At 39.5% G+C, this 21,798-nt stretch overlaps 2 protein-coding genes across 2 annotated transcripts; one reads left to right on the forward strand and one right to left on the reverse strand.

The window, feature by feature from the left end:
* Positions 1 to 894: 894 nt before the first annotated feature.
* On the reverse strand, positions 895 to 9,556 carry tpk2 (thiamin pyrophosphokinase 2). The gene is made up of 8 exons (XM_088330986.1): positions 9,323 to 9,556; positions 9,021 to 9,262; positions 6,831 to 6,894; positions 6,213 to 6,343; positions 4,275 to 4,393; positions 1,326 to 1,458; positions 1,156 to 1,252; positions 895 to 1,068 (listed from the first exon to the last, which is right to left on the reverse strand). Exons 1-8 carry the CDS (start codon positions 9,390 to 9,392, stop codon positions 1,022 to 1,024), a joined length of 903 nt encoding a protein of 300 aa, XP_088187112.1. The 5' UTR covers positions 9,393 to 9,556; the 3' UTR covers positions 895 to 1,021.
* A 184-nt stretch (positions 9,557 to 9,740) lies between these two features.
* Positions 9,741 to 21,583, forward strand: gmeb2 (glucocorticoid modulatory element binding protein 2). Its single transcript, XM_088329728.1, has 10 exons — positions 9,741 to 9,765; positions 10,018 to 10,168; positions 10,243 to 10,325; positions 10,660 to 10,784; positions 11,574 to 11,677; positions 14,008 to 14,165; positions 15,741 to 15,794; positions 15,894 to 16,031; positions 16,102 to 16,224; positions 20,173 to 21,583. Exons 1-10 carry the CDS (start codon positions 9,741 to 9,743, stop codon positions 20,784 to 20,786), a joined length of 1,575 nt encoding a protein of 524 aa, XP_088185854.1. The 3' UTR covers positions 20,787 to 21,583.
* The last annotated feature ends 215 nt before the right edge of the window (positions 21,584 to 21,798 follow it).

Consider the following 21,798-nt stretch of genomic DNA (forward strand, 5'->3'; position numbering starts at 1 on the left):
GACTGTGCATATCACACCTAGGCCTTCAAAAGGCCAAATCAATCCAACTCTTAGTAACTATTTTATGGCTTGAAACATTTACTGTAGCTACAGCTGTGACACATATAAAAAAGCATGAATAATAATTTAATAAAAATGTAATACTATTGGGGAATATAGCCACATTTTACTCACCAAAAACTTTTCTTTCCTCGAGAAGATTTCAATTACTCTCTTGTACAGATTTTCATTGCTTTTTTGTTCCATCAAGAAGTCATTTTCTATTGCCATCAAAGCTGTTGCTAAAAGTCAAGATTGTCTGGTCATATTTCGGGCATGGGTTTTTATTCAACTTCTGTGGAAATGTCTGTGGACACAGGAATTCTTTCTTCTCGTTTTCGCAGTGAAACTTCTGTTACCGGCCCATAGCCAATTGTAATTTGTGAAACGGGTGACGCAAGGAGGCACTCAGATGCCAATTCAAAATCTGATTGGCTCAACAAATGAAATTAAATGAAATGATCTGCATTTATATAGCGCTTTTCAAGTCAATGACTTCCCAAAGCGCATTACATTGTGCTTCACATTTCCCAATAGCGGCCATGATCTGTGCAGCCATGTAAGGCACTAACCTGCTTATTGGGGGAATTGGGGGTTCAGTGTCTTACCCAAGGACACTTCGGCATGCAACACAGACAAGCCAGGATTCGAACTGGGATCCCTTAATCCGAAAACGATCGCTCTACCTCCTGAGCTACTGCCGCCCCTGATGTTATGTCTCACAGCCTTCAGAAGTCTATGTGAAGGCCTATGGCAAAAAGTAATGGCTTAAATAGGATTGGTTGAATGCTGAAATATGAAAGCACACATCTTGAAGCAGCGCAACCAGAGGGAGAGAAATAAAAATAATCTTGGACTTTGAAATTATTTATTAAGTATTCATGGACACAATATAATAACATCAAATCATTAAGATGTTCTTAGGTCAACACTCAAGACCTTGCAGGCAATGACAGCCCACCACTGGTTAGAGCTTTAGCAGCTATATTGCTTGATGGAGCCCAGACAGAAAATCCTGGTAAAAGGGTTCTGAAAAGACAAGAAATACATTAAGACTTAGTCCGAACAGGACAAGGGATTGGATATGCACACTAGACATTATCAAACGTAACTGACCTCTGTCGGGCTCAATGAAAGAATGTCTGATGAGAAAATCTAAAACCACCATTGCACAGTTGGGTTTGAAATCCTCTGTGGCCACTAGTTCTTTTACCTGTAGAAAATATTTTTCAACAAAAATATATATTTGAAACTGGTTCTTTAAGTGAAACTAGTGATACTCTCACCTTTTCAATGGGTAGGAGATAGAATTCTTGGACTTCTCCGTCGCCTACTCTGGGCTTAAAGGAAGGAGGAAGTTCTAAATCGAACACAAACTGACACTCGGAAAACACCCCTTCTCCGTCTTCGTAGGTGTAGCTGGTGAACAAAACAATCAGTGGTGCTCACTCATCTTCAATATTAATTAGTTGGAGTATTAAAAAGCCACCGTATAAATACAATAAAGAGATTTTCCAAAACACCGTATTTTCCCAGCTGATTTTTAACGATTAATATTTTTTCAGAATGATTCAACAAGGGGGGACACAGATCAACTTCAACATGCAATATTTTATTTCTCAATTAACTTTTCAATTGTTTCAATTACAAACGCTCAAAACGACGTGGAACAACGAAAAAAGATTCACAACGATCCCTCGAAAGTCTGTGTCTGTGCTGTCGTCAAAAGCACTGCATTTTTCTTTTCTTTTTTACTGTAAGCAACAAATAATTAACACATTAACTAAAAGAGGGCGCTCCATTGTGAACTAAACATGATTTATTTCCAAGTTCTTAAACACACCCAATTAAAAGGATACGAACTGTTGTCTGAATTGGATAAAGACAAAGAGATACTACTGTTGCACTTTAGATATTATAAGAACCCCTTTCGTCATTGGTTGAAATAATTAACATGTAATCACAAGAGGTCACTCGAATACAACTCTACATGTTTCCCAGAGGCAGAACAGTTACTGAATCATTTAATAACTATGCATGTACAGTATTATCCAGCGTATTTTCCGGTGTATAAGGCGCACCAGATTTTAAGGCGCACTTTTAAGTTTCTGGCCAATTTACGTAACTAGGTGCACCTTTTATAGACGCTCCCCTACTTACGACCATTCGACTTATGTACAACGGAAGATAAGAACATTTGTTTCGGGATGTCGAAAAATATCTGGACATTGTTGTAAGTTAGATTTTGTATATATGTGCACCCTTTTCCGAGTCCAGGACAGTAGTGGCGCTGTGAGAGGTGACCCAGCATCCACCATGAAGAAGAAATCCGGCTTCTACTTCCTAGTTTGTGTGTAAACATACTACAGTATGTGTACTGTATCTCTAGCGAGCTAAGTACTTAGACGTTTTTATTGTTTAATATCTCGTGCACCCATTTAATATGGTTGGTGTAAAGTGTAAAGAAAAGGCGAAACCGTTTCTTTTGAAAGTGTAATAGGAAAGCGTGATGCGGTTGATAAAATGGTCGGAACACTTTTTTCCAGCTACTTTCCACCACGGAGGAGGAAGACGCCTAACTCTTGAAGCGCCTCTTCCAAAAGTAAGTTAAAGTCAACTTAATTTATCTTTATAGAGCTTATTAGTTTATATTTTTTTATTTTATAGTACAAAACAATACAGGTTACTTATACAAGCCTCAAACATACTTATATAAACCTTAAACATACAAAATATAGCAAAGAAGCAACTTACAGACAAATTTAACTTACGAACAATTGTCCTGAACCTATCTCGTTATTAAATAGGGCAGCTTCTGTCGTCTGCAAAATATAGTAGTAAATGCATTTTAAAAGGAAATTTCCAACCTATATTAGTTTCTACAATGAGGGGTATTCTTGGCTTGAAACCTGATGACAGTAATGTCCTCATTTTGGTTGAATTTAATTTTCCCAGACAGTGTTCTTAGTCATAATTTGAAAATAAATATACAAAACAATGAATGTACCGTATTTTCCGCACTATAAGGCGCACTGGGTTATAGGGCGCACCCCGAAAAAATAGTTTTTGGTCCTATTTTTGACATACATAAGACGCACCGGATTAAAAGGCGCTACAATGGGAACGTGGACAAAACAGTCAGATAGTTCAGTCAAACTTATTACCCCCTTAACATTCCCAAAGCTTGCCAAGACGCAAATACGTGTCGAGAACACGTGCGGATGCGGTGTCCGTACGATGTCACTCAAATGCATCGTTCCATCATTCGGAAGGTTAAAGTCTTGGGATTCAAGAAATGCCAACCATTCCTTAGTTTCTATTTTCTTTTTCGCTCGCAACTTTACTGTGCATATGACAATAAACACTTGGAATTGAGTTTAATTTAAAAATAGACACTCCATTCCATCCATTATCTGCACCGCTTATCACAGAAACATTGAGTTCAGTCTGAAACAAGATACAGGGATAATATATATAGCCGGAGTAGCTCACCGAAGTCGTTGTGTTCATAATAATGTGCAGACGTGGTCCGCTTATATCCGTGAGTGTAGTAAATCCAGGAGAATAAAATATTTACAAATGCAGAATAGTAAAAAATGCTTTCTGTAAGCCGTCAACCACGTGCTATACACATTCATCTTTTTCGGCCAACTGCAGGCTTTGTTTTGCCGTTTAAGCCTATGGCAGCCTGTAAATGATAAAAAGGATCCGCCCCTTGACCTCCGAATAACTTTAGCCAATAGTGATCGATTCAACTGATGATTGACACGTCTTTTTAGGCCAATTGCAGGCTTTGTTTTGCCGTTTAAGCCAATGCCAGCCTGTAAATGATAAAAATGATCCTCCCCTTGACCTCCGAATAACTTTAGCCAATAGTGATCTATTCAAATGATGATTGACACATTGGTTAGCCAATGAAACGCCGGTAAATAAATCCCAGCATACACCGCGGACTACTTGGCGTTCGGGAGAAAATCTAGTCGGCGGCTGCAAGTTAGTTGGAAGACTTTGCGAATTAAGGCGCATGGTCAGCTTTTGAAAAAAATAAAGGCTTTTAGGTGCGCCTTATAGTGCGGAAAAAACGGTAATTGGATACATGTGGCCAAAATACAGCTGGTGGAATTTTCCCCAGGTTAAAGAAATTGTTAATTGATGTTTACTTTTTTGATCACTCAAAATGTTAAGTGACAGACAGTGATATTTTACTTAGATCCATGAAATATGTACACACTTACCTTACTGTGGATACAGGGCGGGCCATTTCTGCAATTTCTTCTGGGACACATGCCTCTTCCTGACATTCTTTCAGAAGAGTGTGCTTGATGCTCATGCCAGCAGCCAGGCCACCTGCAGCCTTCAAGGATACAAGGCATATTTAGTGAATTGCTCAAACAGGTTTTTTCCTTATTTTTGCATTATTATCATGTATTTGAAGCTCACTGTTAACTGTCAGTTACAGTGTTTAATTGGGAATGATTGTGAGGTGAAGATTTCATTAATATTGTTGACGCCATCAGACAAGGATTGTTCAAATAATCCCGGATGTCTTCACATTGTACGGAATTAGTTACTTTTTGTCGCCATCTACTGTCTCAAAGTCAAAAACGCTGCCAGAGTAAGCATATTCATGATGTGCATGCAAGTACGTGCATTTCTTCGACGCTCTAGAATGAATTTTTTTTTCCATTGTTTTGGGGTTAAGGTTGGCGTTTGGACTCTACTAAAAGCAGGCCCTTTCTTACTTTTGCAATTTCTATGCTACACTAACAAATATAAATGAAAGAAAAGACTGAGGGTACCAACATGAAGTCACTCTCCAGCACTCCCCCTAGCCCCCATTCCTCTAGGCCACAGGTGTCAAAGAGGCGGCCCGCGGGCCAGATCAGGCCCGCTAAGGGATTGAATCCGGCCCGCGAGACAATACTCAGAGAAGCTCAAGAGAAAAACAAGCTGCAGGTTGAAATATGTCAACTTGATGTTGCCAAAGCCAGGTGCCTCTCACAAAGACACTGTACTTGTATTTATTTCTCTCTCTCTCTTTCTTTTCCACCCCTTTTCTCCAACTCTGCCTCTGTCTCTTTCACTCTCTGTGTCTCTCTTTTCCTCTTCCTTTGTTGCTCTTTGTCTCTTTCTTTCTCTGTGTCTTTTAACCTCTTTTGCTCTAACTTCCTTTTTTCCTTTTCTCTCTTTTCTCTTTCTCTCTTCATACCCTTCACTCTTTCTTTTCTCCTTTCTCTCCTTCTGTCTTTCTATTTCTCTTTGGTTTTCTTTCTTCCGCCCCCTTACTTTTCCCCCTCTGTCAACACTTTTTATCTTTTGTTTCTCATGCTCTCCCCCTCTCTCTCTTTTTCTTTCTTTGTCCCATGCTTTCTCTCCTTTTTCCCTCCCTCCCTTTCTTATTTCTTTATCTCTCTTTTTCTTTTTCTTTAATCTACTAGTCCGGCCCCCGACAGAATGTTTGTTCTATCGTGTGGTTCCCGAGTTAAAATGAGTTTGACACCCCTGCTCTAGGCGCACTAGAAAATAGAACACAAGTGCTCTTTGAACTCATTTGGACATTGTTAACACATACTTAATATTTAGTTTTTAACTTGGACACCACAAATGACGAACCCCACCTTTGATGAATTTCTAGTTTATACCGTTTCACGACCATGGTTGTCTATCAGTGCTGTGTGTGACCGAATAAGTACAATTTAAGTTTTTTTAGTAATGCCATTCCCTGCACATTCATGTAGTTAATTAATATAGCTCTAAAGAAACTTGTTTTTGTTCACATAACAACTAGAGTTGCTAATAGCAGCTCCCGTGTTATTTTCGATTGTTCTCGATTGTTCTCAGCTCAGGGATGCTGCTGGAAATGTGAATTTCCCTTCGGGTATGAACAAAGTATCTATCTATCTATCTATCTATCTAATATGGTCTTATTATGGGTCTTTAGAATGACACATAGGAAGTTTGTCTGCAGTGTGGCCTTGTGGATCAGAGTGAACTATGCAAACAATAAAATAGACAATCTGCACAAGGAATAACAGTCAAACTTTTGTAAAGACTTAGTCATTTCTGCCCCAGTAATTATAAAAAATTAAAACAAAAAAATAAACCCTAAAAGGACAGGTGCTCTTGCACGACCTGGTAGTCTCAGTGTGGGAAAACGATGCATTTCTGCTCACCATGTTGTCAAGTAATCCAGGATAGGTCTGCTTGGTGGCAGATCGGCGTGCCAGCCACATACAGATGTCCCCGCTTTTGCCAACAGTGTAACCGTTGATATGCACTCCATAACGCTTAACCCCAAAAAGGCCTATCAGATGCAAAACAATGAGGAGAAAAAGGATATGTAAGGGAAATCATAGTTTGATTATAGTTGGAATGTGCATTTGTATGATTTTATCCTCAAAAGTAGCTTAACAAAGACAAAGATTATATCCAGGTGCTTTTTGTATTCTTGCAACAATTGTATCCTCTTGGGGCCTGCTAACAATTAATCAAGATGGCCTTCACTTTGGTGCTGGGAAGTCCGGGGAAGAGGTAACAATTGCATCCTCTTAGGACCCGCTAACTATTAAGCAAAATTAATCAGAAGTGTTGTTTGATGCCTGTTATTTCCAATAAACTAGTCTCTAGCCACAGGCGGAGCGTGACTCCTTACTGAGCCGATCTTGGAAGCGCCCGCCTTGGATGGAAGGGCTATCAAAAACCTAACTTCAGACTCAGAGTGTGTTCTTTATCCCAATACAATCTCAAGTTTTAACCTTTACAACATGCAACAGTGCAACTTGGTGACTTACTGGTAGCTGCTCTTTCCATCCACATCATTGGGGGATCCGAGAATTTGTCCATTACGTTGTACCTCTGAGAGAACATAAAACACAAACCAATAACTATAAATGGATATCTTAAATCAAGTTATACTTTGTTACACAGAAGCAGGCAAAATATCCATCCATCCGACCATTATCTGTACCGCTTATCCTCAGTAGGGTCGCGGGGGTGCTGGAGCCCATTCCAGCTATCTTCGGGCAGAGGGCAGGGGACACCCTGAACTGGTTGCCAGCCAGTCGCAGGGCACACAGGGACAGAGAACTGACTTGTTGTTCTCATTTAGGGACAATTTGGACCGGCCAACTAACCTGGCATGCATGGTTTTTTTGGGGAAATGTGGGAGGAAACCAGAGTGCCCGGAGGAAACCCACGCAAGCACGGGGAGAACATGCAAACTCCACACCGGAGGTTCGGCAGGCAAAATATAAACAAAAAAAGATTAGAAGACTCTTATTGCCATGAGTACCATTCTCACTGTGAAGTTTAGCTGAAATGCTAGTAACTCATAAATGCCCCAACCCTAGCCCCCCCTCAAAAAAAAAAAGGAAATACAAATCATCTTATAATGTGTATAATGAAAAAATTCAATTAAAAAATATACAATACTAAAAACTCACTAAAACTCAATAAAAAGTGTTTGAACTAGATGCTCGGTTTGAGTTAAATTAAGAGTAATTCACACATGTGGAGAGTTTGTAAAATTTTGGCCATTGTGGTGCGAAGTAATAAGTTTGACTGAACTATCTGACTATTGTTATTAAAAACATGTATAGAAGTTTGCATGCCTACTCCGAATACCAATGGATAAAATAGTGGTTAAGCTTGCGTAGTGTTATCATTAGGGCTGCAACAACTAATTGATGAAATTGATAAAAATCGAATATTAAAAAAGTTGGCAACTAATTACGTGATTGATTCATTGTATCGTGTGATTTATGAGCCACTAAATATGTTAAATTAACGCAAATACGAGTCCAAACAAATCAGATGTGACGATGAAAGTTGTAGGACCACTTTCGTCCAGCAGAGGAGGCCAAGGCGTAGTTAGTTAAAGAAAAAGAAGAGTTAATTCAAGTGCGTCTAGAAAATAAACGTACGGTACTTGCATGTGCATCATGAATGAGCAGACTATGGCTGCAATGATGACACAAGCCAAAAGATGGCAACAGGGAGTAACAAAATTTGAAATTCTCTACAGCTCTTTTAAGGTAAGCCAATAAAAACATTTTTGTGCGCTACATTAAGGATTGGGTAGGGTTACTTTAACTGGATTACTTTCAATTACTTTTGGATTACTCCAATACCAAATATGCTAATAAAAGACAAAAGAAACTAAATATGAATAAAATGATGACTCACAACACGTGGTAAGCTTTCTCTCCTGGCTTTGATCTCTTTGATCTCCGGCAAAACTAACATAAAATGCGACAGAAACAAAATGGAAATAAATCCAAACAGCTTGCCAACATCATTTTTGCCGTTCCATGTATTCTGTTACTCCCCAAGCCTGCACAAAATTTAATAATTTTATTCATATTTAGTTTCTTTGTCTTTTATTAGCATATTTGGTAGTGGAGTAATCCAAAAGTAATTGAAAGTAATCAAGTTAAAGTAACCCTACCCAACCCTGCCTACATTTCATATATTGCTTTCTTGCTCTGTTAATCAAACGATGAATAAGATGTGGGCTCAGTCAATCTGACTGTGCATCACCAGACACAAACACCTGTATTAACCAATCTCCAAAAGTCAATGGGGGCAGCACGGCGGGTGAATGGTTAGCGCGTTTGCGGCGCAGTTCTGAGGTCATGAGATCGAACCTTCCTGTGTGGAGTTTGCATGTTCTCCCTGTGCTTGCGTTTCCTCCCACATTCTAAAAACATGCAGGTCTGGTTAATTGTCTGGCGAAAGTTGTCCCAGTGCGAACGAGCGAGTGAGTTGTCTGTCTCTTGTGCGTGTGGCAGGCAACCAATTCAATGCGTCCCCTGCCCACTGCCCGAAGATAGCTGCGTTGGGCTCCAGCACCCCCGCGACCCTACTGAGGATAAGCAGTGCAGATAATGGATGGATAGTCACCGGAATACTAAGAGAAATGTACTATTATGATAAAGTAATATCAAGTGGTAATTTCTATGATAATGGTGACGGATTCTCACCTCGTCTCTCCAACCTTTGAGGCAGCGCAGTGAGGAATCGTGTCGAAGTTTTGATAAAACGACGTCCATCGCTTCGGAGCGTTTATCGTGAGAATCCAAGTTTTTGCACAGCGACAGTGCGCCATCGCGTGACAGTTGGAACACATCATCGTATTTCTGCAACAACAATGCAACGTGCGGCAAAATCCACCCAATTTTGATCCCTTCAACCTCGAAACGAAGACATTCTGCACGACATGAGCCTACGGACGATACGTAGAGTTATTGGAGCACGTAAACGCAACACGATTTGAAGCATTTACCTGGCAGGTAAAAGTTATTCATTCGGTGAAGTAGCTGCAATATTTTATTTGACCAGACGGAGTTAGCCATGATGACGAATTCGCCTCATGCGTTTCACTTGATTCCAGCACTTTGTGTTTAATTCATGACTTAAAATTTTTGTCCACTTTCAGTCATCCCCATCTTCTTCTTTTTGTTTTGTTCTTACAACGACATTTACCAAGACGCTCAATTGTTTTGCGACATCTATTGGTTTGGAATACAGCATACAGTACACGTTTATTTAAAAAAAACGACAATAGGGGGCGACAATCTCTGATTCTGGGTTTTGATTCGCCATTATAATTAAAAGAAGAAGCCGCACCGGAAACGTTTACTTGAAAAGTCAAATATGGGGATTTATACTTTAAAAGTATTTTGTGATTTCGTCACACATAAATGGAAAGCAACTCGCTGTGCTTGAGTTTTGTGTTTCCGCTATAAATGAATAATATTTAATTTCTTAGTGACAAGGGGTGCTAGCGTTTCTTCTGCTAGTTATCCGCTATCTGTGGAACATCATTGACAAACAGGGTAAGCTTTAGCTGAAAATTCCAAAAGAAAATCATCTAATGTTAATAGACATCACAATAACTCAAATTAAGAAATACTATATTAGTAGTTAGCTGTGTTATCGACAAACAAATTTTAATTGTAGTCTGTTTTTCTTCCGTAGTTTGCAACATAACCTCTACTAAGGCTAAAATACAAGAAATTTGTGAGGTTTTGATCATGGCAGTTTCTGAAGAAGCCGTTGGCGACCTCCCTGTGACAGAGGACGATAAAGAAGTTGAAGTGACTACTACACACCTCAACCATCAGCAAGGGTTTGTATCGAGACAATCACCAGCATGAATGGATTCTCCTGCATGATTTGTTTTTATTCTGTATATCTTTTCAGAGAGCAGGTTCTCACTGTAACTCAAGTGGAAACTGAAAGTACGAGTAAAACAGATTCTATGTCCAATGAAGAAGCAATGATCGGTAAACTCACCTCATTTTATATTATCAATGTCATTTAGATGTATTCATCCAGAGGGGTTTTATTGAAAAGTTTGTCTTACAAGTTGATCTGAATAACTCTTCAAATGTTATCAAGTGTCAACTCATAGAGTATGTAAGTTAATGTGATTCTAACAAGATAAAGGAGTCCAAAATTTGATTTGAGAAATGAATGGGCCTCGACCGCACAACGTACAGTATGATGTGTTCAAGTACTTTGATAGTATTAGCTGTTATGTTTGAATGTGAGCTTAGCGTGGGGTATTCATGTTTTCTCTTAGCCGGTTCTGTCAATTTGATTCCTGTTTTTGTGCAGTCAAAATAACAGAAGAGGTGGATGTTGAAGCTGATGTATTCTACCCCATCACGTGTGGAGATGCTACAGCTACTCTAGTGTGGAAGAAGTTTGTTTGCCCTGGGATTAATGTAAAATGTGTACAGGTACATACGATGCTAATGAGTAAATGCATAATACTTTTTGCAGGAGTCGCAATACTGAAGGGGGAAAATGATGTTACAAAGACAGAAACTTGAATGATACAGCAACAATAGCACAACAGTCTCTGTTTTAATTAATATTCACAGTTCTAAGTGAGCAACCCCACACTACAATAGTAAATCCTGGTCTTGCACTCCTGAAAGGGAAATAATAATAATAATAATAATAATAATAATAATAATAATTTCCTTGTATTGTCATTCTGTGTAACAATGTACACAGAACGAAATGTCGATTGCACCTGACCCGTTGTAGCGAGCCGATGCAGCCGCAGCCAACAGAGGGCGCCGCCGACCTCTTTTTAAGTCTTAGGAATGACTCGGCCGGGGCGCGAACCACCGACCTCCCAGTCTCAAAGCGGGCGCCTTACCATCTAGGCTACTAAATAATAGTTGTTGTAGAAGTAATAGCCTTAGTTTTTGCTTAAATTGTCAATAATGAAAACTTCTCTATGTCAATTTTAGTTGCAATGATTTATTGGAGACATGTTATACAAACTAAATGGGGCAAGTTGTCTAAAATCATGTTGTCACGTTTCAATGAAGCACATGACCTTGCCAACGTCATTCAAGACACTTGTATAGCCAAAAGCTTCCTGTGCTTGCTGTTAGGGATTGAATACACTTATGAAACGCCATCGGATCCCAAATGACCAGACTCCCATTTGTAGTTAATACACATTAGAATTCATCTGAGAGAAAAATGTGCCTCCTGTGTGTTGTTTTCTCTAGTTTAATGATGAGCTAATAAGCCCGAAGGAGTTTGTCTGCCTCGCAGGCAAGTCTACACTGAAGGACTGGAAAAGAGCCATCAGACTCAACGGCACCATGCTCAGGTCTGGTCAATTACATTTGAATGGTTGAACACCAGTGTATATACAGAAAGAAAAAGGAGCGACACACAGAAGGAAATGCAGTTGTCAAACATACAAAAAAGTGTTGACAAGTTAAAATATATGGTACCCTGAAAGAGTGCGTCTATCAAAATTGGAACGAATTACGTTTTCATTTAAAGGAGGTATATTCAAGTGAATCAGCCTTTTTGAGCTTTTAGCCATTTTCAATGGTCACTGCTTCTTGAAAAACACCATCAAAAAGAAATGCACTGCGCACATTTCTGAAGTATGCAGATTTTAATGCTGCTTCCCGCTGGCTTAATAAACATTATTTCTCTTTTTCAAGCACCTTATGTGCAGCTGTTTCCACAACCATGCTCGCAGTATCGTGATGCGGGGACCGTTATCAATTGGAGCCTATTTGATATAGTTCCTTTCAAATATCTACTTAAATGTCAAACATTTGCAACCCACCAAAAACATTAACCTGATTTGGAATTTTTTTTTTCATTTTGAGAGTTCCTCAACTCTTTTTGGTCTGTGAATGTACCACATGTCCAGTGCAAACTATGAGTAAAAGATTATCCCTGAAATTTTAGTATTCTTTTGTTACAAAACCTTGTTTACAAAGCGGACAAACTGGTGACACTCCTCAGCCCATAAGGAAAGGCACCGAATTTTTGACAAAGTTAAATTGAACTCGCATAAGTGTCTTTAGCAGTGGTCTCACACCTGGTGCCTGCGGGCACCAGAGTGCCGTCTAAGGATAGCTGAGGTGCCTGCGGACCTGTTCTGAAAATAGCTCACTAGTGCTTGGGATTTTTTTAGTAAAATTATTCTTTTCAGTGGTTGACTAAGTCTAACTCTACTTCCCAAAAATGAATCTGGTAATAATGTAGTAACAACAAAGTAATAACATGATACTTTATCTTAGAAATCTCAAACTGGGTCCTCTTTGCGCTAATCAGTAACAAAAAGCACCTCTCAGCCTGACAAAGGTTGGAGATATCTAGTATATAGGTTACCGTGAAAAGGCTTCAAACCGCTCAACAGGGTTTAACACAGCGATTCCAAACCAAAAAGTTCGGTTGATTTATACTTTGTTATAGCTTACACGGGCCAGGATCCTCTGTCAGCCCTTGCGACCACACTGACTTAATTTAAACACACTGGCTCAAACATCCAGTTAACCAATCAGTGTGACCGAGGCGGTGTCAAAAATAATTCCAATAAAACAAATTTAAAACAATGGAACCCATATTTTTCTGTTGAGGTGAGGCTGAGTGTTAATTATTCCACGGCCCAGTACTGGTCCATGGCCTGGCGGTTGAGGATCTTGGCTCTAATAAACTCACAGGTGTATTTTAAATGTTATGTAAGGATAAAATCCAAGTGGTTTGGGAAAAGTATGCACCAAACAGCAACATCTGATGCTCTCTCTTTGGAATCGTGGCAAAATTTATATTAGTACTCCTGAGGAGAACTGTTTTTATTTTCCGGTATTCCATTTGTAGACATTCAATCATGGTGCAGTAATAATAATGTTGTCAGTACCACTACTGTATGTTTCCAGGATAATTAGTAAATGAGTTAAAATTGATCAGTATTTACAGAACAGGGACATTAATCTGTACACTAACTTCTTACTAAACATGCCCCTCGGCATTACTGACCAACTGGAAGCAATAAGGGAGGGAATTACTCAATTATGTGTTCATTTTGTCTTATGGAACAAAAAAATCCTGGAGTGGGCGCGGACATTGATCAGTGCCCTAACTTCTTACTAAACATGCCCCTCGGCATTACTGACCAACTGGAAGCAATAAGGGAGGGAATTACTCAATTATGTGTTCATTTTGTCTTATGGAACAAAAATTCCTGGAGTGGGCGCTGTAAAACAAGATAAAGCACAAAGGCACAGGGAAAGTGTTCACCCCTAAAAACGAGGAAGAATAACTAGAGTGAACTGTAGTGTTTCTGTGGACATTTATTTTGCAAGTTTAACATTCCTGTTAATAGTTGTAACCAGTTCCAATGTAATAGTTTTGGAGTGAGTGACATTAAATGAAAAAGAAAACAAAAAGGAATAAACAATTGTCAATTGGCATAAAAAATTGTCATCTCGGTGATGACGTTGTAAGGCAAGTACGTTTTGAATTCATTGAGGAAATATTCCTTTGCCCTCACCAACAAAGTCGAAAGGGGAGGGGAGAGATAAAACGGACAAAGTGGTTGGGTGAAGAGCAAGAAATGGGATTAAGCTTAATTTCTGCACCCTTTGGTCGTCATGTGAACCCAAAGACTATGCCTAACCAGTGTTTATTCCACAGGAAGATCATGGATTCTGGCGAACTGGAATTTTATCATCATGCTAAGGTGTGCTCCAACACCTGCCGCAGCACCAAAATTGACCTGATGGGAACCAAATTGGCCGCCAGCTTGGACCAATCTGCTGACCTGGCTGCTTCCACTTCATCCACTGCTGACTGTAAGTAGAGGAGGCGGCATCTCCTGCTTCGGTCCGTGATGATTTTTACTTTAGGCTCGCCCCTGTATGACTAAAAAAACAAAAGCACTGCATATATTGTGTTGTATATGTGCCCTCAATCTTTAACCAATTAGCTATTTTTTCTCATTTATTCTCTCATTGTTTATCCTTGGTAGAGGTCTGTTAGTCATGCCCTACTTGCACACTAAGCTCAGTGAAAAACCATGAAGGAATTTAGTCATGTTAATGCTAACACGCATGCATATACACTGTATGTGTTAACCAATGGATCTAGGCAGTGGCAAAGCAAGAATCCCTGGGGGGCCCATGCAGAAGAGGTTTGGGGGTGTGGCAAATGGGACGTGCAGGGATATGCACAGCGAGCAACAGACAACCATGCATTCAGATGTATGTTGTTGGATTTGAAATTGCACAATTCAGTCTTTGAGCATAAACTGTAATTGTATTCATATGAAATGACTTGATGAGATCAAGTAACCTTTTTGTATTTCTGTTGTTTTCCTTGACTGAATCTTGCACCCTCTTGAATGATTTTATCTACCAAATTCAGCCTAACAATTAAAGGCACTTAATATGTACACTACCGTTCAACCAGACAAGTGTTTTCCCTGAAAAGTCACACTTTTTAAAATAATCAGACGAATTTAAAAATAAATAAAAAGTATAGTCCAGACATTGATGAGGTTAGAAATAATGATTTATATTTGAAAATAAGTACCCAAAACTTTTCAACAGTGGTGTATGTCTTAAGTCAAGTCATATTTATTTGTATAGCCCTTAATCACAAAGAGTCTCAAAGGGCTGCATAGACCACAGACTATTGCAAACCACAGACTATTATTACACCATCCCCTGATGTAAAACCTACATGAGGGCAAGGAAAATCTCAAAAGTCTTAACATGAGGAAAATGAAGAAACCTTGAGAAGGGATCGCACATGAGGTCATCTCCCTTCCAGGATGACCAGGCTGCAACGGATGTTGCAATAACAAAAAATACAGATATTGTCAACATAAAATATAGGTTATTCATATGCTATAGAAAATAAGTGTGTTTTAAGCCTAGATTTAAACCGTTCCACTGAGGTTGCAGATCGAATCTTAGTGTTTGAAACAATTAATCAGCAGTTTTCATAACTAGTTTGGCATGTCAGAGAGCTGAAGCTCACCATACTTACCTCCTGTGAGCCTTTTCCAAAGTTTTTTCCTTCTTGTATTTTATAAATACGTGAATAAGTTACAGTTGCTTAATGTAAAATTGTATATTTTTTCAACAACATAGTGTAGTTTTAAATACAATCCAATTTATGGTCAATGCTCAATAATAAAATAAATGGTAAATAGTAAAAGAAATGTTGAGTTCTCAATTTACAATGGTATTGATGCTATTATTTGAAGATATAAATAACAGGACTGGCTTATCAGCAGCATAAAGCAACAGGCTCACGTTACTGAGGAATCCAAAAGATAAATTTCTTGGATAAATTATTGGTTTGGATGTGTTTTTCACACAATCTTAGATTTATGTTTAATCTGGATTCTCTTTCTATTATAGTAAATGGAGAGTCCAGGTCAGAGAATCCTTCAGATGGCTCCACAGCTGTTGGAGGTAATTTTAAATCTTCACCCGCATCAATTTAAGAAAGAATTAGTGGCCGTGAATTATAGCTTCTCGTTACACTTGGTGAAAATGTATTTGTGTGTGCAGAAAATGCCTTGTCATTCTGGCGTGCACTGAAGGATGCAGGGCTGCTGGAGGAGGTAATTGAGGACTTCCAAAAGGAACTCCAAGAGGTGCTAAAGGGCCTTCACCAAAGAGTGTGTGAGCCATCACTGCAGGTCAAAGGTTAGACAATTGCCTGAAAAGGTTCATTTTAGATTCGCCACATTTAACAAGGAATTGTTTATTTTGTCAGACGCTGCTTTACTCGACAGCATCGTGCACAACTTCGGAATGCTGGATCTGGTCAAGAAGGTGCTGAGCAGTCATAAGAGCCAGATGCACCAGTACAGAGAGCAGTACACCAGCAGCCTCACTGGTCAGTCTGTGTTGAAACAAATTGGCAAACCAATGCCACATAAAATATTTGAAATGAACAAATGGGTCATTCAGATTATGTTGCCAGTGAAAAGCCGACAAAAACAATATTGAGAATATTTCATTTTAAGTAGCGATTAAATGAAAAGCGTTTTTCACAACCCCTCCTAAAACAAGAATTCACTTACATGTCAAAATGTTAATGTCTCTAAGGCAGAATTAATGTTCTTGTGTTAGGAACTGACCGGGGACATGATGGGTAACGCCCATTCTCAGACAGCGTGTCGTGAGATGCCGACAAGCTTGGATGTATGATTAATTCAGCATGAAAAGATACACTATTTTAAAGCATACAGCACAAGATGGACTCTAGCTACATTGCTCCAAATTCCATGTATACTTTATTTATACCTATTACATTTTTGGGGTAGCGTGACTGACGCTAAAGAAACACCTTTATGTAGTCCGGAAATTATAGTATTTGGAATGGTAACGACTTAATTCAATTATATTTGATGCTCTCACCTGGAAGTAGGTCGCCGTGTTCACAAAAAACACACCTGCCCCATGCAAAGCACCCCCTGGATTCTGTGTTGGACTCTATCAGCCACAATGTCAGAACTTCCAAATATTCAAAGTACAAGCTCAACCATCCGAGTGTTTGTTCATCCATTTATTTTAGTTATGTTCCAGATGTTTGACTTTGTATTTTCTCTAATGTAGGGACTTTTCTAGCTTTAATTTTTAAAATCATTAGGATTGAAACAAATTATTCTTTACTGCAATCTATTAACAAATCTACCTCTAGGTGTTGCTTGTGCTTCACCATAAACCTTTTTTTTTAATCTGAAGGATGCTGGAAATTCCTACACTGATAAAAATTAAGATTACGTTATTGCTTTGAGTTTTTGGAGTTCTGATATGAATTACTAATCCCCCCAAAACGGAAACAACAAACCGATTTAAATAGAACACACAAATTAACAACACAGAGAATCAATGATAGAAAAAAAAGGACAGGGGTCGGGGGTTACGGGAGTTTTCAACCATTGAAAGTCTGGAAGTTACGAGCACAAGAAGTAAGTTTCCCACTATAATGCTAGTTGTTTAGGAGAGATTCCCTTGTACAGAAAAAAACGCTCCTTCCCAAGAACCAGCAAACATGGAGTTAGATTTGAAACAGTCTCCTTATTTGTTGTTGTGGGGAGATTTGGTCTCTTGCTTCGGGTGGTCGCAACTTATGGCCCATGTGCTGATCTCAAGGCAGCAGTGCAGGCATGCATGGGCGAGGTAGAGCGGCTTTCGCTCAGACACTCTTTTACATGGACCAGTGACGCTCGACCGGATCATGCTTCCTTGGGCGTGGCATCAGACATCTGATACCACCAGTATCGGATGACAGTGTTTGAAATTGCTAAAGTTGTTAAAAAGCCAAAGAAGTGTGAAATATGTGTAATGTTCTGTCCTTGAGAATGTCACTCCAATCGACATGATTACGTATGGTGAGAATATTATTTTATCAATACATAGTTTTGGATGTTTTAATTACATTCCAAACTTCATGTTATCAGATTTAATTATGGTACGTACAGAATAGGTACATCCAAGAACTTTCCATATAGGGACGCCGTCATTCCATCCATTCCATAGGTCTGAGTTATTTGAATCGGGCAACTGTAATAGTTTTTGTTTGTGGAAAAGAAAGAAAAAAAATAACTTGGGAGAAAGAGGAATGTTGTAGTTCTTTATGTGCTTGGCTTATTTGCTCTAAACTAATTATAGGGGCACATTAGAGTATTAATTTTTTTTTTACAAATTTGTTGTGTGTGTGTGTGTGTGTGTGTGTGTGTGTGTGTGTGTGTGTGTGTGTGTGTGTGTGTGTGTGTGTGTGTGTGTGTGTGTGTGTGTGTGTGTGTGTGTGTGTGTGTGTGTGTGTGTGTGTGTGTGTGTGTGTGTGTGTGTGTGTGTGTGTGTGTGTGTGTGTGTGTGTGCGCCAATAAACCAATGACACACACAACTGAAATCGCAACTTTTAGTTTGGCCCATCTGATGGTCATGAATATACGGTTCTGTATATTGAATTGTTTTTGATTTTATGAATGAGCTTTGTTTAACCGATTGGGATTCTCACAGCCAGATTTTTGAAGCAAAACATCTTATTGGCTGTGTAGTGAGGGATTGGCGTATTAAAATGTCCGAAAGCCAACGTATTGAATAAGGCTCACAAGGCAATGCTGACAATGAGAGAAAAATGAGCTGCAACAAACAATGACATGCCGGTTTTAAATATGTCTGATAGAAGCAAACCACCCACTATAGCTGTAGTTGCATACTACCATTTTTCATCCACAGAACATTTGAGAAAACGCCCATGTTATGTTTGAAGTAATAGATGCGCTGTTTAAGGCAATGCAATTGCACTCGCGTGTTTTGCCTGAATGTCTCTCTTGACCGCAACATTTGCTACTAAACTACTATCCCTAGTGATTGGAAATGATTGGTATGCACATAGATTAAACAATGCAACATTTAAAAAAATAGCACCTGGGTGTCTTTGCAGAAATTTAAAGGTGCTCTCCAGAATTTGAAAATGTTCTATTCACTTATGCCATCTTCAGGCTTAAGTCAGTATTGCAGCCTCAGTGGAGTTTCTTGTTTTGTGCGTGCAAGTACGTGCATTTATTAGATGCGCTTGAAATTAAATGATCTTCATTTATATAGCGCTTTTCAAGTCAATGACTTCCCAAAGCGCTTTACATTGTGCTTCACGTTTCCCAATAGCGGCCGTGATCTGTGCAGCCATGTAAGGCGCTAACCTGCTTATTGGGGGTATTAGAGGTTCAGTGTCTTACCCAAGGACACTTCGACATGTAACACGGACAAGCCGGGATTCGAACTGGGATCGCTTAATCGTAAAACGATCGCTCTACCTCCTGAGCTATTGCCGCCCCAGATTAGATGCGCTTGAATAAACTCTTCTTTTTGTTCCACCATTTTGAGGGTTTAGGTTAGCGTTTTGACCCTTTTTGAAACAGGCCTTTACCATTTTCATGCTGCACTGACAAATAAATGCAGAGATGAGCATGAAATCACTCTCCTGCCCCCTCTCCTTTTCCTGCTTCCTAATATGTCACGTGGCTCGATACAGCATTGATAAAAGGCGATGGGCGGGGTGGAATTATATTTAAAGGCTCATAAAACTCAGTTGGGCATTGTTAACACATCCCATACTTAGTATATATTTTTTTTTGTTTCAGCTTTTTAAGGACACCACAAAAGACGCACCACTCTTTAAAAGAACTTTTGCTCCTTTTTACTATAGCTTTGAAATCTAATTACGAAGTTTCTAAATTCAGGGGAAACTTTTCGTTTGAAAAAAAAGAAAAAATAAGACAAATTATTTTAAAAAATTAAATCAGTCATTTAAACCAATTGCACTTAAGCTAGTGTTTGTGTTCTATCTTTGTCCCTTTAAATGGGTTTCCCCGAGGTAAGTAAACTGGCGTGGAAATGAATACAACTATTATTGTGCTTTCTTACAAATGCACAGTTGGCAAACACTACAAGAGATGAAATCTCAATGCAAGATCAATTAAATTGAGGCAAAAAACCATCAATCATCGTTTGATTATTGAATCTTACACCACTGAATCATAATTGAAATTTAATTGTAAGCCTCCGAAGGATCCCCAGCCCTACAGCAAAGGCACTTTTTTTATTCGATTAGTTGTTCAGTCCCTCTGAGAGTATTTTTCTCTATCTTGTGGCTCTTGAGCTCGAATCAGTTCGACACCTCTGTATTACAGTACATAGGTGTGTTTTATATACACTGCATTACAGTACTACAGTAACTGTAATCAAACAAGACAGGACTCTTTATGATGTTAATAAGCGCCATGTATTTATAAAGACTTGATATCAATATTTGCCTCCCTACTGTGTTCTACAGCGTTGGAGCAGCATTGTGACAATCACAGCAAGCGGGCCAAGGAGCTGAAAAGCAAATCACAACACCTCACTCCCCCAGCCGGCATCCCGGTGCCCAAACGCTCCCGGGTGAGCCGTGCGGCTTCCGTCCCGGTGACCATCGGCCCGGCGCCTGTCCAGGTCACGTTGCCCTTAGGCCAGCTGAGCGCCGTGCCGTTTGGCAAATATCTTACCGTGGCTGGATCCGCTGTGTCGCCGAACCTGGCCGGTTATACACTACTGACCTCGCCGCTCAACGGCTCGGAGTTGGCTGCCGAAGCCTCCAACCTGACGGTGCTGTCCGCCGTGGCCGGCCAGGAGGTCGTGTCTTCGGAGAGCGGCACGATGGTCTCCCCGACCTTTGTCAAGATGGTCAGTCCTCAGTTCCAGTTAGTCACACTGCCAAGCACGCTGCAGGCCCTGACCACCACGCAAAACGCCGCCATTGCGCAGCCGGTCGGCACTATCGCTGTCTTGGATGGCGCAGCAATGACCGCCGACGTTATCCTACAGGGAGTCCCTACGGCTGAGAATGACGAAGGTCAGCAAACAGAGGTGAGAGGCGATGACATGCAGCAGCTGGTAGAACAGCACTGACCGCAAATTAGCATTTTGGTGCGTCGAAGACTCACCGCTTTTGTTTTACCCCCTCTCTTTCTAAATAAGACATCCGCTCTGAAGTTCTTGAAGACCATAGCAGTATTGAACATGTACAGCATTTAACTAATGTGATGGCCAATAAACTCGTCCTTATATGCTAATTGATCCACTGAAAAACCTAAAAAAAATATTGCCTTGTCAGAAATCTGGCATCTTTGATCTACAGAATTCAGTTAAAGTGAATTGGAAAGCTGTATTTGTACTAAAGTAGTACTTTGGCATCTATAAATATATTTTTTCGCATGACATCAGTTTCTCAAGGATATTTCATACTAGCTTTTGACCTCAGGCTCTGGCAAATAACAGTGTTTGGCTCCATATAATTTTTAAGCTTCATTTTGCCCTGGTTCCTGAGGACAACAGTAACAGCACTTATCTAGTACGCTCAAGCCTCTTTTCCACTGTAGGTTTACCACCATCATTAATTGGTGACAGGATTGAGAATTTCACAAGTGCCTCAACCAAAGATGTTTTCTGGAAGCCAAGAGAAAGGACCTGAAACGAACCTTAATTTTCTCTACCGTGTTCGCGGTGTGGTTTCTTCTGGATAATTTCCTTGACAGCTGATAATGTTGCCCTGCTGCTTATCCTTATAATCAAAGAACATTTTACATGCACCCCATTTTCTTTGATAGCATATGATTCCCAAGAATATGTTGTAAATATTCCTTGGTTCTATGTGAAATATGTAAATTGGACTTTATTATTTATGTAATAAATGCTTAAGTGCAAAATGCAGACTAAAAACTGAGGTTTATTTAATATCCCTTGGAAGTGGGGTTTTTGCCCTAATGTGCACAAATTATCCTTATCCAAACAATCAGTTTTCCTTCTGTGAGGGTTGCCAAATTAAAAAATGTGGTCAAAGAAATAAACTTTATACTTTTCAATAGGCTGCAATTATTGTTGATGAAGGTTCACTTCCCAACATTAGCTGGGACTTAAAAAA

The sequence above is a fragment of the Urocampus carinirostris genome, chromosome 3, assembly GCF_059441175.1.
Source record: "Urocampus carinirostris isolate Australia breed hairy pipefish chromosome 3, RoL_Ucar_1.0, whole genome shotgun sequence".
NCBI lineage: Eukaryota > Metazoa > Chordata > Actinopteri > Syngnathiformes > Syngnathidae > Urocampus > Urocampus carinirostris.